This window comes from Ruditapes philippinarum, unplaced genomic scaffold (assembly GCF_026571515.1).
Source record: "Ruditapes philippinarum isolate M1 unplaced genomic scaffold, ASM2657151v2 ctg6644_1_1_1_1, whole genome shotgun sequence".
Lineage (NCBI taxonomy): Eukaryota > Metazoa > Mollusca > Bivalvia > Venerida > Veneridae > Ruditapes > Ruditapes philippinarum.
This window is the reverse complement of record NW_026862277.1, coordinates 41925-59859: the sequence shown is the minus strand read 5'-3', so window position 1 is coordinate 59859 and position 17935 is coordinate 41925. Positions and strand designations below refer to the sequence as shown.

The 17935-nt window shown below is 34.5% G+C and overlaps 1 protein-coding gene across 3 annotated transcripts; it reads right to left on the bottom strand.

The window, feature by feature from the left end:
• Positions 1 to 9090: 9090 nt before the first annotated feature.
• On the bottom strand, positions 9091 to 12684 carry LOC132718536 (uncharacterized). Of its 3 annotated transcripts, none has more exons than XM_060702249.1 (2): positions 12356 to 12684; positions 9091 to 12121 (listed from the first exon to the last, which is right to left on the bottom strand). In XM_060702249.1, exon 2 carries the CDS (start codon positions 11495 to 11497, stop codon positions 10016 to 10018), a length of 1482 nt encoding a protein of 493 aa, XP_060558232.1. In that variant the 5' UTR covers positions 11498 to 12121; positions 12356 to 12684; the 3' UTR covers positions 9091 to 10015. The 3 variants fall into 3 exon arrangements, with proteins under 3 accessions (XP_060558232.1, XP_060558231.1, XP_060558234.1); XM_060702248.1 differs by having other exon boundaries at positions 9091 to 12118; XM_060702251.1 differs by having other exon boundaries at positions 11130 to 12121; positions 12356 to 12668.
• Between the last annotated feature and the right edge of the window lie 5251 nt (positions 12685 to 17935).

Here is a 17935-nt window from a genome sequence, read left to right as displayed (position 1 = left end):
TTGCCCAAAAAATCTTTTTACAAAATTTTGCGTTTTTAAGTTATATCTGTTAAAAGGGGCCCTCGGAAGAAAAAAAAAATTTATATAAAAAAACGGGACTGCAGGGAGGGGTTTAAATAAGGTTTTTTCTTTCGGAAAAATCTGCGTTTTCCAGCTTTTTTAAGTTACCCAAAGGGCGGGCTTTAGTTTTAGATAGGGTTTTTTTTTTTTTTCCAGTAATTTTTTGGGTTTTAATTTTCAAAGTCGCGAAAAAAAAAATTCGTTTTTTCCTAAAAAAATGAAACCCAAAAAAATTGAGGGTATTGCAAAAGTTCCCAATTGGGGGAAAGGGAAAAAATAATTTAAAATTTTTAAAATGCGTCATTTAAAAAAAGAATTACAAATAATAATAAAAATAAAAATAATAATAATAAAAATAATAAAAATTTAATAAAAATTAATAAAAAAATGAAAAATAAAAAAAAATTAATTTAATAGTAAAAATTTAATAATTTTAATAAAAAATTAAAATAATTTTTTAAAGAAAAAAAACCTGAACAACAAACAACTACAACAAGAAGAACCAAAACAGACAAAAAAAAAGTTTTTTCCGTTTACCCCAAAGGATTTAAAATGTATTTTTTTAAACCGTTTTTCCTTTTAAAAATTTCAAAAATTGGCAAAAAAAAAAGGGGGCGTATTTAAATTTTTACCCCCTTTCCCGAAAATCTTTTAGTGACTCCGCCTTTTTTTTAAAAACGACGTTTTTCGTTTTGACGGTTATTTATAGGGTTTTTTTTTTAAAAAAGTATAACCCGAATTTGGGCCCCCCCAAAACAGTTACATTTTGACGCCAGAGACAAAAGATAAGGGTATCATATATTTTTTAAAATCTATGTATCAAATAAAATAAAAGTCGAGGGTTTTTAGAGTCGAGGGATTTTTAAAATCCAGTTTACCTCTCTGGCTGGGTTGGGGACCCCCGGGAGTTTGTTTTGGGAAATTTTTAGCGGGGAGGAAGGGGTCAGTACGGGTTTTCTCTAAAGGAACGAGGGGTTTTAGGAAAAAACTAGCCCCCTATATAAACTGAAAAAAACTTAAAAAAAGGGGCGGGGTTTTTTTCAAATTTGTTTTTTAAAATAAAAAACCAAAAAACATAAAATTTTAAAGGGAAAAAAATTTAAAATTTAAAATTAAAATTCTATCGTTTTTTGTTTTGAAAATTAATTTTATTAAAGGAATTTTGGGTTCAAAATCAAGTCATAAAAAAGAGTTTTTTTTGGACTTAGCCAGATACTTGAATCAAATGTACGTATAGTAAAATATCTTCGTTTAACAAAAATCTAACTGAATTCACATCAAATAAGTTTCGATAAAAATATTGTTAAGAAAACCGTAATATTTCGGATAGATTTTTCCTTTCAAATGTACACAAATGTTTTTATTGTTTTCTTCCAATACTATCCGTTTTTTCGTACAAAAAAAAAAAACGTTTGGAAAAAAAAAAAAACAATAAACTTACATTTGAATTTAAACAATTTAAAACCAAAATAAGTTGAAGAGATCATACGATCCAAAATGTTTATCATGATATCAGTTTTGTGGCATGGGGGGGAATGCCCAAGGGTTTTGTTTTAGAAAATTTGGGGTTTAGAAAAACACAAAATTAAATATGAATTTTTAAAAAAATTAATTTTTCTTTTTGGGTAATTTTTAATAAAATTAAATTTACATTAAAATTTTTTTAAAAATTGATAACTATAAAATTATAAAGGGATGGAAATTTTGGGCTTGATACAAACTCCATGTGTTTATAGAAATTAATGTTTGTTACCTTTTTTACTTATCTTTGGTTTGCAAACTTTTGCTGAATTTTATATGCCCAAAAATTTTTAAGGTGTTTTAAAAAAAATTCAAATTATAGAAATTTTCCCGGGGTTTTTTTTTGCCCTTTTTATCGGAATCATTTTATAATGGTTGGTTTTTTAAAAGGACTTTTTTTAAAAACACCCGCAAAAATTTTTTGGGAACTTTTGAAAAAAAAAATTAAACAATACTTTATAAAAAAATTTTAAAAAGGGTATCGTAAAATCTTGATTTTGAGTAATGCAAAAAATTTTTTTTCAGAGTCAGATAGCTCAGCAAGTATGATGAAAAGAACTATTGTTTCATTTATTTGTTTCAATCATCATTTTCTTAAATCATGAAAACTCTCTGCAATACTTTATTTACTCGCTCCATTGCTTAGAACAAACAATAGAAGATAAAGGTGACCAATTGAACATTTTCATGGCGTAATGTATGTCCAGCTGTAACTAAAAAGTTAATGTTTTACTCGAAATTTTCAATTTCAAACCATCGCACTATGCTGGTAATATCATAAGTAATCAAATTGCTTATATACATTACATTAACTAAACTAGAGTCTGTATAGAAAGTATAGAAAATAGGTTTTGACGAAAATATATAGTCTTCATAAATAACAGTTTTCCGATACTCATAATTTCCACCCGACATGTACGAAAGACCGGTGGGGACAATAAATTCATGAATTCCCAATTTCGTCTTCATGAATTCCCGATTTCAACTTCACGAATTTACGATTTCAACCTTATGAATTCAAGATTTCAACTTCATGTATTCACTATTTCAACTTCACAAATTGAACTTCATGAATTCACAATTTTAAATTCACAAACTCACGATTTTAGCCTCATGAATTTATGATTTCATCTTCATTAATTCACGATTTCAATTTTATGAATTCACGATTTCACGAAGTTAATTCGTGAAGTTGAAATCGTGAGTTCATGTAGATGAAATCGTGAATTCCGAATGTTGAAAACGGAAATTCAAGAAGTTAAAGTTGTGAATTCATGAAGACGAAATCGAGAATTCATGAAGTTGAAATGGTCCTACAGGTCTTTCGTTGACATGCTCGAATAATTCAATGTTTCGATATAAACATACATACAATTACTAAAAATAGTTTTTAAATGAAAAACTCTTAAGTCACTTGATAAGTCAAGAACAGAATGCTTAATTATCGACAATGTTTTCATGCCAACTAAGATTTGAATTGTTCAATTAAATTTAAATTTGATTACAGGACATTAAGTGTTGAAGATTGCATGATGGTTGAGCCGGTACTAGAGAGGGTGTAGGATGTTGCATTGTCGTACTATCCATCATGGACAGCCTCGGTCAAACAGCGTCTGTAATTTTGATTTTTGTTTGCTTGTTTGGTTTTACGGTACAGCAACATAATTTAGTCAATGGCAACGAAACGAGCGAAATGATTTAGGATAATCTTGGATGTTAAAAACTTCATATCATCGCCAGTAGTCAAACCCATCTCAACTGTTGTAGCTTAAGAACAGCAACAACAAAAACAGATCCACATTTCGTACAAAATTTAATTAAATTGGTTGGAAAGGGTCGAGTTTAAAATGTAAACGCCAGGTTTATTTTGTTATAATCCAAACACAAATTTGAAGAACGAAAATAATGTTATCTATTTATAAGGACTTTCACAAAATTTCGGGAAAAAATCTTAAAGAAAATTTACCTACTTTTCAATTTCACAATTCTAAACCGAAATTTAGAATGTCCAATAAAATGTTATGTTGTCAGTATTTCTCTATTGTATTAATACATTAAATCGAATTTAGATTGTTTGTCCGTTGATAACACAATGAAGCAGAATAATGTAAGTTTGAGAGATAATCAAAATCTGATAACAGCCGTTTATAGATATATGACAGTTCAATTTCGTGTTTATACATTGTTATCATAAAATATCCCGAAAACAATCGTAATGAATAAGAATTTATTAAATGCTTTCCAGTGTTTTATTGCAATATATCAGATGATTATATTCTGATTAACCACTAGTGAAATTTGTAAAATATAATTTTCACTGTAGCCGGACTATATCTGAATGCGGATGAAAAGAAAATCATAACTAAATGGAATAACAGGCAGAAATAAATGCCGTCATACGTAAATGTGCTTCTTTAGGAAAAGAAAGTCGATGTCAACATATATCATGTAAAAAAATGTAACAAAATTAGAGAACTTTAAAAGAACTATATTTCAAAATTGATGATGTGACGTCATGATGTGATGACGTCATAAAGGAGAATGCACGACGATTCGCGGCAAAATCAGTAAAATATACTTAAAATCACTTAAAAAGCATGAAATAAAAAGAAAATTAATTTGTTTTACATATAAGATTGAAATATATTTCATTCGTGAACACCAGCTATTAAATTTTCACTCATGGCTACGCCACTCGTGAAAATATTGCATCTGGTGTTCACTCAGTGAAATTATATTTCAATCTTACATGCAAAACAAACAAATGTCGTCTATTTATCCTTTCATTCCATAAATGCAAAAAGAATTTAAGGGACTGAGTGAAAGCTTAAATAAATCATATTAACTTGTAGAAGATTTTTATGAAGAAATTGGACATCGAGCAAAAATTTGTTATCTATATTTGTCCCTGAGATAAAATATTTCCCTTCATAGTTGTTTATCAATTCAAATATGCGTTGTAACAAAATATTTCGAGTCATAACAAATATTATATTCATTCGAAAAATGTGTGAGAATGTAAAGCAATAAGAGCAACATTATCTACTACAATTAAACAATAAATCAAAATTATCTGAGACACATTGGAGACAAAATTTAAGTATAAAAAAATAAATCTGCACTACAACTGGTTTGTTTCTTATATGATATCCCTATTATCTATTCAGATGCTTATTATAGAATTAATATGTTAATGTTGTTTTTTAAAGGTTTGCAGCAAATCCTTTGCTACAATATGATGCAAAAGAAATAATTTTCTTGTTTTTCTCGTTTTCTACCATGTATATTCAGGAATAGAACGAACAAGTCATAGATTGGCAATTGTTAATTATACAATTAAGCTACATATACTGTCCAAAATGTCCATTGTAGTGTTAATCATTATGCTCAGTTGTTTAAAGAAGATATACAAAATACTCTCTTTATAGTCTTGACTTCCTCAGTGGTATGTCTTGAACTGGGAACAAAAAGGCATTGAGGAGAATCCAGTACAGCCAGTTACAGCAACAAAATTTTCGCATCCGTAAGCAAGTAGCCCTGTGTCGATCTAAGCAGTTCATAATTAAAGTTATATCAAACAATTGTTTGGTTGCTTCGACTGTTTGTTTCTCTAGGTATTTATACTGATATTGGCCAAATCTCGACGGTCGGTCCACCTTACCTATCCAACTCAGTTTGATAACAAACTTATCAGTACCAACATTCCTCAAATGTCCCAAAGCAACAGTGAGAGACAAGTGACAACTAGACTCAATGTTCGGGATCAATTGTCACGGACGATCTAACCAGCGACCCATTGAAGATTAATCCGATCCTTTTACCTATTGTGCTCAGTAGGCGGCTTCTAACAAACAAGACTTTTCATAAGTAAACACTTCAGACTTTCTATGCACTATAATCATCACATTCGTTAATATTTTCAAGATTGATTCCGTCCTGGCTTTGTGTAGTTAATGATTTAGTTTTATTGAAATGATGCCATAATTCATTTGAAAATACTATTGTAGAGCATTGATAATAAAATGATAGGGAAGTAGGTTAAGTCATTTCCTTCCATGTATTAACTCTTGTATTTATTTTAAATGTGACACAATAGTTTTACACAATAGTGGTAAAATAAATAAAAATAAACAAAACCATATAATTAAAATTAAATTATAAAAACTTTTTTGTAATGAAGTATTTTAAGGTAGACTATGGGTAATGGGCACCATAAGGAACTGTAAAATTGACAACATAGGACAGTTATATGTCTTCACCTGTATGCAAAATTTAAATAAAATTTACCGTGTGGTTTATGAGCTATGGTATTTATGGATATATTTCTGAACTAAGACTTTGCCATTAGAAGGGCTTATTTTCAGAAATGAGGAAACTGTAAATAATCTGTAATATCATCATTATAAAAAATGTTTTTCTATTGCTCATTGTTAAGAAACAAAGAATAACATTCAGGTAACACATTACACAAGCAAAATGTTTGTTTCTTAACAAAATGTTCTTAATACGTATAAAAATGTTACCCTACCCCACCCACTTTTAACACTAATTTTACCATTTCCCTATCTAAAATGCCTTATTCAAAATATCCCTTAAATTTATCGCAATGAGGGTCTGTTTTCAAAGTTTGCCTAAATTTTCTCAAAGGTATATTAGTTGATCATGCGAAATATAAAATACTTTTACCGTGTAGTTTTTATTTTATCGAACTTTGAAAATATCTGGTATCATATTTGCTATAAATTTGGCATTATTTAGCAAAAAAATACCTAAAATAATTATATGACTTTCACAAAATTTCGGGAAAACATCTTAAAGAAAATTTACCTACTTTTCAATTTCACAATTCTAAACCGAAAGTTAGAATGTCCAATAAAATGTTATATTGTCAGTATTTCTCCATTTATTTATACATTACAACGAATTTAGATTGTTTGTCCGTTGATAACACAATGAAGCAGAATAATGTAAGTTTGAGAGATAATCAAAATCTGATAACAGCCGTTTATAGATACATGAGAGTTCAATGTCGTGTTTATACATTGTTATCATAAAATATACCGAAAACAACCTTAATGAATAAGAATTTATCCTTTCATTTCATAAATGCAAAGAGAATTTAAGGGCCTGAGTGAAAGCTTAAATAAATCATATTAACTTGTAGAAGATTGTAATTTTCAGAGCAGGTCTCATTATGAAGAAATTGGACATCGAGCAAAAATTGTTATCTATATTTGTCCCTGAGATAAAATATTTCCCTTCATAACTGTTTATCAATTCAAATATGCGTTGTAACAAAATATTTCGAGTCATAACAAATATTATATATTCATTCGAAGAATGTGTGAGAATGTAAAGCAATTAGAGCAACATTATCTACTACAATTAAACAATTAATCAAAATTATCTAGGACACATTGGAGACAAAATTTAAGAATATAAAAATAAATCTGCACTACAACTGGTGTATTTTTGTGATATCCCTATTATCTATTAAGATGTATATTATTTGAATTTTTATCTTAATGTTTTTTTTCCAAACTGTTTGCAGCAGGTCCTTTGCTACCATTATAATACATATTGTGAAATCTATACAGTGTACAAGTAAAAAAATATGTTTCTTGTTTGTTTTTCTCGTTTTCTACCGCGTATATTCAGGAATAAATCAAACAAGTCATAGGTTGGCAATTGTGAATTATACAATTAAGTTACAAATACTGTCCAAAATGCCCATTGTAGTGTTAAACATTATGTTTAGTTGTTTAAAGAAGATATATAAAAAACATTCTCTTTATAGTCTTGTGTTCGTCGGTGGTATTCTTGAACTGGGAACAAAAAGGCAATGAGGAGAATTCAGTACAGTCAGTTACAACAACAACATCCTCGGTTCTGTAAGAAAGTTGCCCTGTGTCGATCTAAGCAGTTCATAATGAAAGTTATATCAAACAATTGTTTGGTTGCTTTGACTGTTTGTTTCTCTGTGTATTTATACTGATATTGGTCATAACTCGACGGTCGGTCCACCTTACCTATCCAACTCGGTTTGATAACAAACTTATAATTACCTATTTCCTCAAATGTCCCGAATCAACAGTGAGAGACAAGTGACAACTAGACTCAGTGTCCGAGATGAATTGTCACGGAGGATCTAACCAGCGACCAATTGAAGATTAATCGGATCATTTTACCTATTGTGCTCAGTAAGCGGCTTCTATCAAACAATAATCATACTATGCACTATAATCATGACATTTGTTATTATTTGTCAAGATTGATTCCGTCCTGGCTTTGTGTAGTTGATGATTTAGTTTTATTAAAATGATGACATGATTCTTTAATATACAATTGTAGAGTATTGATAATCAAATGATCTTTTTCTTCCTTAAATTTACTCTTGTGTTCATTTTAAAATGTAACAAACAGTTTTATACATTAGTGGTATAATAAATAAATATGAACAAAACCATATCATTAAGATTAAAGTATCAAAACTATGTATCTGATTTGTGTTTTTAATTTGGTTGAACATTATACCTTTTTCCCACTAATACGGAAGAAATTAGCCATTATGTTCTTTCTTTATACGTGCTTATGTGTTCAACGGCGGTATAAAACAATTAAGTAGAGTATCATATCATACGTTGTAGACAATTCAGCAATATTGTGCAAAATCTACTTTTAACATGATTATCTTAGATTGTATTATTATATAAAGGTTAAGTTTGGATTTTCTGTAATAAATAACAAGTGTTGAGACCTATTTTGCTCTATCTACACAAGCTGACAGGATGAAAATACGTGCAATAAAAACATGAAACCGAAAGTAGGAGTTTCTGCTAAAATTCAGAACAAAAATCATATCACATTGGATTTGATGATTTAAAGGGAGACAACGTTTTAGTTAATTCTTTATGTACTTAAATTACATTACCTTCCCGCTATACTACATGTGTATTTAATAAATTTATTGATATATGTGTAACAAGCCTACGTACACACACGAAATATCTGTATAAGCATAAATGTACAATAATACAAGTTATGAATTACGTCAGCTTTAAGATATCAGTAGACAACTAATAACTCCGATAACTAAAACTAATGTGTAATAAAAATGACGTTATTAAACATTTAAAGACGCCATTGAACTGGAACTGGAAAAGAGTTGTTTCTGGGGACGGGAGTGGGAAATTCATTACATGATTAATATGAATTGACATTTTCCAACCTTGTTGATGTTTTTATGATTTTAATTCTCTCGTAGATAGTCATAGACTCATAGATATTACAAATGCCTTGATTTAAAAATTTAGGATATACTTTATTAAAAAGTAAATGAAAATAATTAAGCAATTGTATGCATATCTTTCATCGATCAATACTTGCAAGTAAATAATATTTTTGTACTGTTAAACAGGTTCTTCTAAATAAATGATGGCACCAAATTAAATGACACTGTCACAAACGAGTTAAGTATAAAGTTTTTAACATTTTTTCATACCATTTGTTAAACAAGAACAACGACGCTGTTTGCTATAATTTTATTGCAAAAAAATAAACCAACACATTTTAAATCATATGATAAAGTAGCGATATAACATCGTAATATTTATAGAGAAAACATAATTTACACACAACAAGGAGATCAAGATACTAATGTATTTATGTATGGTATTGTGTATAGTCACAATACGTTTTTCTTTATACGTTTATATATGGTTTGTGTAGTGACACAATACGTTTTTGCTCAGTACGTTGATATATGGTTTCGTGTAGTCATTTATTATGCGTAATACCTTTTAGATAAAGTATTGTATAGTCACACATTATGCTCAATACCTTATTGCTTAAAACAAGCACAATAATGTATTTAATGCTTTTATGTATGGTATTGTGTAGCCACAATACGTTTATGCTCAATACGTAATAATAAAGTACATGCATTGTGTAATAATACACTTTGCTCAAATCATTTATGCTTCAAACGTTCATATATAATAAAATGTTGTCACTAATTATGCTCAGTATGTTAATGTTCCATACATTTATAAAACGTATTGCATATTCACACATTATGCTCAATATGTTTATGCTCATTACGTTTATATACTAATATGGTATTGCTAAGCCACTCATTATGCTCAATTATCCGATGTAAAATGACTAAACATGTATACTGCAAACACATGCAAAATTCATTATTAATAAATACGTAATAAGAATTTGAAATTCAAATAAAAGGTAAACATCACCACAAAAACTTCAAACGTTGAGCGTAGTGTCTTTTGTATATATACTAATAATTGTTTTGATAGAAAGGTTCGCATTAACGAATCTGGCCATTGAACATGGTAACACTGGTGATTTTTTTTTCTTCAAGATGTCCTCGATTGGTGATGATGCAATTATACAGTTCTTGCAAATCACGTGAATACTAGTTATTGATCAATTTGTTTAACAGCTTACACATATGGAATTTTGCCGAATTATTTTGTCTTCTAATCTCAAGGGAACGTGCATAACATTTGAAAGCATTGCCTAGATTATTCTCTTGTTCCATACACTGTCCAAGAAGATTGAGTGCTGTTTCCTTATGTCCGAGATTTGGTTCAACATCAATGGTTCTGGCAATGTTAGACAGAGCTCTCTGTTTATCATCTTGTCTTCTTAGCCGGGAATATGTCTTGTACTGCAAGAAATAGAGGTAAGGGAGAGTATCTACAACAGCCGTGTCCATCCAATCATCATCTTCACTTCTGCAAGCAAGGTCTTCTTGTGTTGATCTAAACATTTCGTGTTGGAGTTCTATTGGACAACAGTTTATTTCACATCGTATAAAACAGACACATGGTGCTGTTATATGTTTAAGCAGTGTGCATTCTTCATTTGATTCATAACATAATCTGTTGAAATTATCTCTTCGTGGAGACTTTTTGAATATGTAACACCCGCAAATTGGTTCAACAACACTTAGATCATAACATTCCTCAATATTTTTCAGGATAAATTCAGTCCTCTCAATATCTCCGGTACAATAGAAGAAAGATGTTAATTTCAGTTTACCAGATGCTATATCAGTGTCAAGTCCTAATGACATGAATGAAAGTGCCTTTTTGTATGTTAAATGGTCTTGTTGGTAATTGTTTAAAGATGCTAGAATAGATCCAAGTGAACTACATAAATACCGTGTTATCAAATGATAAGCTCTTCTATCTATGTTTGTGAAATTGTCATTATGTTGATATGACATAAATGTTAAAAGTTTTTGCACCGCAAATCTTGGTGACAAATCATTCATTTTACTTAACAGAAATTTGAAGAGTGAGCTTATATCACGACCTTTATCTTTTTGTATTTGTCCAGCAATGATAGTTGGTATAAAATGTGGATGTATTGGTACACAACCATTTAAACTTGACTGTACATATAAACCAAACCTGTCGCATTTAATTTCGAGCAATGCCCTTCCATCACTTTCGATTACATAACGAAGAGTTTCAAGTATTAACGGCTTCGTTTCCGGAGAAAATCGCCTGCTCATCAAATTATTTTGTGTGATGAAGAAATTAGGACAATATTCATTTAGAACACAACTGTTAAGTGTTGATAAACAAAATGATAGACAAGTAAAGAGGGTATTTTCCTTCCATGCGTCAGATCTTGTATATGAAATACAATGTAACAAAACTGTTTTACACATGTAACTTGAAATGCTGTCCGGAAATCTTTGAGAAATAAACGTTTTTAAAATCATTTTCATCAAAACATAACATCTAATTTGTGGTATGTTAAGATTAAACATTAAAAATCTCTCTGCATGTGATGCGGATATTCTCCATTCAAACGCTTCATTTAAACTTCCTGTTTTTCCAACGCCAACAACAAAACATCGTGTGTTACTGCAGTACTGTATCATATCATCTGTAGGCCAATGTCCTTCCCTATGCTGATTTAACCAATGCCGTGCTTGAACTGGTCTTAAATGACAAGGGCAAAAACATAATCACTATCACTATACCCAGGAATATCTTGGCTAGAATGGGCTGGGCCGTGACTCACTAAATTGAATGCATTATTTTCAGGACTCTTAAAAAATGTATTTTTTAACAATATTCTCCCCATTCTGTCTCTATACGAATGGTCATTAACTTCAACTACTTGTGGAAGTGGAGAATCATCTCTTAACTCTTGTAACAAACAATATCCTGGTGAGACATACTCATCTTGTATCATCAAAAAATTACGTTTACCATATTCCCATTCACTCCAGTCTTGTATCACATTATAATTGTTCATAGATATAAGACAATCTGTGTCAGACCGTAATCCTGGAGTTGTTGTACCTTCTATTTGACTACCGAAGATGAATATATTCCCATCATTACCGCGTAGCTGATGAGTTAACGTAAATAGTGATTCATTCAGTAGCATTGATCTTCTTCTTTTCATCACTATCTTCTCGTTAACACCAATCCCATCCATCACTTGAGACATTTTAAGTGATAAATTGTGAGCGTAATCTGGTATTCTCGACATGCTGCTAAAATAAAACAGAAATTCATTTGTTTTATAGAATTTTCTGTATTTCTTAATACAATAGATTAGATTTCACGATAAATAAACAACAATTTCTACTTTGAAATGGATCCCTGTAAAACACGGATGTGACACATTTAAACAAAATATTTATAAATTGCAACTTTTATAAATGATTTAACTATATATAAAAGCTCAACATTTCAAATAAAAAAGGGAAATAAAGTTATATACTTACCTTAAATTGAAATTGTACAAAACGAAAACGAAAGTTGGAATTTCCAATGCATCACACCTGAATTGGACAGGTTGAATGGTACTAAATAGTAAATCAACAAAGTACTAAATATAAATCCTTGTTTCCTTATTTGTAAATTGAATCTTACACAGACAATTGAAAAGAAATAATCGCTTTATGGTGGGTAATTTATAGTATGGAATTATAATTGTTTGACGCTAAAATATATAGAGGCTTCAAAAATATTTCTTATACATATATCCATGTAGACGTATTTTATTTCTTACTTATACATATATTTTATTTTGAACTTTTATTCGAGAAACCGGATTAAATTTAAGAATGTTTCTCATCATTTTGACAAGCCTTTAAAGCTTTTATTATAAATAACTTTACTAGATGTACACTCAATTGGTAACGTAATATTATATTTTGTTCAAATGGCAGTGATCATTCTTGTATTCAATTATAAAGATAAGTTTGATGTGACCAACGAAAAAAGAAAAGTTAAAATCATTCAGTTGTTCGACAAGCAAAGTATTATGAGATGCCTGGAAAATATGTAAAAAAAATAATATATCATCCATGAAGAACATTTCATTTATGGTGACATTTTTTATGTTACAAAAAAAAAAAGAATTTGTATCTTATTTGTCAGGATATCTAGCATTCATACCAGCATAATAATATTCCTTATTGTAATATTGTTCTCGAAGCTGTATTGCTTTCTGCAAGCTCTTTCGTAATGAAGTAGCTTCCCGGAAACAATATCACTGGACTGAATAGACAATATATCGGTATTATGCAAGAGTTGTACACATAGAACGACAATCACTGAGTGTTCATGTATCTGCTACATTTCTTTTTATTTTAAAACGGTTTCATTTTATTCCTATTTATTTAACAGTGGAAGACATTCAAGGGTGCAGACAACCTGCCCCTGAGACATGCCTGTCTGGAATAAATTAGCCCCGATTCATCTGGTCAGGCATAATCCGCCTTCTATGATCTTGAATAATTATTTTGAATGCCTATTCAAACGTTGAATTGCAAATTTAAACAAAAACACAACAATTCTGACATGTAAACGTAGTATGCATACGGCCAAAAATCTTGATTTTGGAGGCACACGAAGTCCTCAACAAGTATATAACCAGGCCAGCCTGCTGAAACCGAAAATGGTCAGCCTTTGCCACTAGTATGGAGCCAGGCCAGCTTGCTGAAACCAAAAGTGGTCACCCTCTCCAACAAGTATAAAGCCTGACCAGCCTGCTTAAAACGAAAGTGATCTGTCTTTACCACCAGTAAAGAGCCAAGTCAGCCTGTTGAAATAAGAAATGGTCACCATTTGCAACCAGTAAAGAACCAGGCCAGTCTGCTGAAACCGAAACTTGTCAGCCTTTGCCACAAGTAGAGAGCCTGGCCAGCCTGCTGAAACCGAAAGTGGTCAGCCTTACTACAAATATAGAGCCTGGTCAGCCTGCTGATACCGAAAGTACTCAGCCTCTGCCACAAGTATAGAACAAAGCCAGCCTGCTGAAATCGAAAGTGGTCAGCCTCTTCTACAAGTATAGAGCCTGAACCAGCCTGCTGAAACCGAAAGTGGTCAGCCTTTACCACAATTCAAAAGCCTGACCAGCCTGCTGAAACCGAAATTGGTCAGCTTCTGCTACAAGTAAAGAGCATGGCCAGCCTGCTGAAATCGAAAGTGGTCAGCCTTTACCACAATTAAAAAGCCTAACCAGCCTGCTCAAACCAAAAGTGGTCAGCCTCTGCCACAAGTAAAGAGCCTGGCCAGCCTGCTGAAACCGAAAATGGTCAGCTTTTACCACAATTAAAAAACCTGATCAGCCTGCTGAAACCGAAAGTGGTCAGCCTCTGCTTCAAGTATAGAGCCTGACCAGCCAACTGAAACCGAAAATAGTCAGCCTCTGCTTCAAGTATGAGCCTGGCCAGCCTGCTGAAATCGAAAGTGTCTGCCTTTGCCAATAGTATAGAACAATGCCAGCTGGTTGAAACCGAAAGTGGTCAGCCTCTGCTAGAAGTATAGAGCCTGACCAGCCTGCTGAAACCGAAAGTGGTCAGCCTTTACCACAAGTATGGAGGCAAGCCAGCCTGCTGAAACCAATAGTGGTCAGCCTGTACCACAAATATAAGGCTTAAACCAGCCCGCTGAACCGAAAGTAGTCAGCCTCTGCTACAATTTCAGAGCCTGGCCAGCCTGCTGAAATCGAAAGTTCTCAGCCTTTGCCACAAAAATAGAACCAGACCAACTTGCTAAAACCGAAAGTGGTCAGTCTTTACCACAAGTATAGAGGCAAGCCAGCCTGCTGAAACAAAAACTGGTCAGCCTGTTTCACAATTAAAAGGCCTGAACCAGCCTGCTGAACCGAAAGTGGTCAGCCTCTGCTACAAGTATAGAGCCTCGTTAGCCTGTTGAAACCGAAAGGGGTCAGTCTTTACCATTAGTATAGAACCAGGCCAGCCTGGTGAAACCAAAAGTGGTCACCCTTTGCCACTAAAATGGAGCCAGGCCATCCTGCTGAAACCGAAGGTAGTCAACCTTTGCCGCTAGTATTGAGTCATGCCAGCCTGCTAAAACCGAAAGTAGTCATTTTTTTGCCTCAAGTATGAAGCCAGGCCAGCCTGCTGAAAATGAAGGTAGTTAGCCATTTCCACTAGTAAGGAGCTAGACCAGCTTGCTGAAACCGAAAGTAGTCAGCATTTGCCACTAGTATGGAGCCTGGCCAGCCTGCTGAAGCCGAAAGTGGTCACCTTCTGCAACAAGTATAAAGCCTGACCAGCCTGCTGAAAACGAAAGTGATCAGCCTTTACAACCAGTAAAGAGCCAAGTCAGCCTGTTTAAATAAGAGATGGTCATCCTTTGCAACCATTAAAGAACCAGGCCAGTCTGCTGAAACCGAAAGTTGTCAGCCTTTGCAACAAGAAGAGAGCCTGACCAGCCTGTTGAAACCGGAAGTGGTCAGCCATTACCACGAGTAAAAAACCTGACCCGCCTGCTGAAACCGAAAGGGGTCACCCTCTAAAAATTTATAGACCTTTGTCAGCCTCTAAAAGCAAAAGTTGTTCCCTTTTTCCCACAAATTGACCCTCCCACCCAAGCTAAAACCGAAATACCCACCCTGAAAACCCAATTAAAAGGGGCCGCCAGCCTGTTGAAACCGAAAGTGGTCAGCCTCTGCTACACGAATAGAGCCTGGCCAGCCTATGAAATCGAAAGTGGTCAGCCTTTGCCACAAGTATAGAACCAGACCAGCCTGATGAAACCGAAAGTAGTCACCCTTTGCCACTAGAATAGAGCCAGGCCAGCCTGCTGAAACTGAAGGTAGTCAGCCTTTGTCGCTAGTATCGATCCGGGTCAGCCAGTTGAAACCGAAAGTAGTCATCCTTTGCCACTAGTATGGAGCCAGGCTACACTGCTGAAACCGAAGGTACTCAGCCTTTAACACTATTAGCAGCCAGGCCAACCTGCTGAAACCGAAGGTAGTTAGCCTTTGCCACTAGTATGGAGCCTTTCCAGCCTACTGAAACCGAAAGTGGTCAGCCTCTGCAATAAGTATAAAGCCTGACCAGTCTTCTGAAAACGAAAGTGTTCAGCCTTACCAAAAGTAAAGAGCCAAGACACCCTTTTAAAATAAAGAAAATGGCCCTCTTTTTGGGGGGTTTAACCTTTTAAGAACCAGGTACCCGGGGCAAAAAGGGCGAAAGAAAATCAGCTGGGGGGCAAAAGGGTTAGAAAAGCCGGGGCTGGGCCCGAGGGAAACCCGGAAAGGGGGTTTAAATTTTTTAAATTTTAATTTAAAAAGGGGGGCGATCCGGCGGGAAACCAAAGTGGAAATTTTTTGGGGGCCCACAATTTGGAGCCGGGGCCACCCCCTGCTGAAAATAAAGGGGTAGTTACCCTTTTTCCCACTGAAGGAAGCTAGACCAGCTTTGCGGGAAACCGAAAGGGGTCGGGGCATTTCCCCACTGGGTTATGGGCCGGCCGGCCTGTTTAAAGGGCCGGGAAAAGGGGGGTCCCCTTTCTTGCAAAAAGGGGGTTTTAAACCCTTTGACCACCCTGCTGAAAACAAAAAGGGAAAATTCAGTTTTTGGCCATTTATTTTTGGAAAGGTGGGAAAAGGCCCGGGCCTTTGGCTGAAAGGGGGATAGAAAGTCAGCCTTGCTTAAAGGGGTTATAGACTTGGCCCGGCCCGGGCTAAAAATCGAAATCAGCCCCTTGTTTCAAGCAAAAGATCCGGGGCCGGGCCGCTGAAAACAAAAGTTCATCCGTTTACCACAATTTATGGGAGCTGGCACCGGCTGAAATCGAAAGTAGTCAGCCTCTGCTTCAAGCATAGAGCCTGGCCAGCCTGCTGAAAACGAAAGTGGTCATCCTTTACCACAAGTATAGAGCCTGGCCAGCCGGCTGAAATCGAAAGTGTCTGCATATGCAAATAGTATAGAACAAAGCCAGCCTGCTGAAACCGAAAGTAGTCAGCCCTTGTTTCAAGTATAGAGCCTGGCAAGACTGCTGAAACCGAAAGTGGTCATCCTTTACTACAAGTATAGAGCCTGGCCAGCCTGCTGAAACCGAAAGTGGTCAGCCTTTACAACAAATATACGGCCTGACCAGTCTGCTGAAACCGAATGTGGTCAGCCTCTGCTACAGATATAGAGCCTGGTTAGCCTGCTGAATTCGAAAGTGTCTGCCTTTGCCACTAGTATAGAACAAGGCCAGCCTGCTGAAATCGAAAATGTCTGCCTTTGCCACAAGTTAAGAACCAGGCCAGCCTGCTGAAACTGAAAGAGGTCAGCCTCTGCTACAAGTACAGAGCCTGGCCAGCCTGCTGAAACCGAATAAAGTCAGCCTTTACCACAAGTATAAAACCAGGCCAGTCTGCTGAAACCGAAAGGGGTCAGCCTCTGCTGCAAGCATAGAGCCTGGCCAGCCTGCTGAAATCGAAAAGTAGTCAGCCTTTATCACAAGTATAGAACCTGACCAGCCTGCTGAAACCGAAAGTGGTCAGTCTCTGCTACAAGTATAGAATCTGGCCAGCCTGCTGAAATCGAAAGTGTCTGCCTTTGACAATAGTATAGAACAAAGCCAGCTTGCTAAAATCGAAAGTGGTCAGCCTCTGCCACAAGTATAGAGCCTGGCCAGCCTGCTGAAATCGAGAGTGATCAGCCTCTGCCACAGGAATAGAGCCTGGCCAGCCGGCTCAAATCGAAAGTGGTCAGCCTGTGCCACAAGAATAGAGCCTGGCCAGCCTGCTGAAATCGAAAGTGGTCAGCCTCTGCCACAAGTATAGAACCTGGCCAGCCTGCTGAAGTCGAAAGTGTCTGCCTTTGCCAATAGTATAAGAACAAAGCCAGCCTGCTGAAAACGAAAGTGGTCAGCCTCTGCCACAAGAATAGAGCCTGGCCAGCCTGCTGAAATCGAAAGGTCAGCCTTTACCACAAGTATAGAGCATGACCAGCCTGCTGAAACCGAAAGTGTGTAGACCAACCTCTATCTTTATTGCATTGCATTTAGTTTCAAATGAATTGTTCAATATTTAAAGCAAGGCGATTCCATTA

Excerpts from the sequence above, each read along its gene's own strand:
- LOC132718536 (XM_060702249.1), bottom strand. The coding sequence starts at position 11,497 with ATGATACAGTACTGCAGTAACACACGATGTTTTGTTGTTGGCGTTGGA.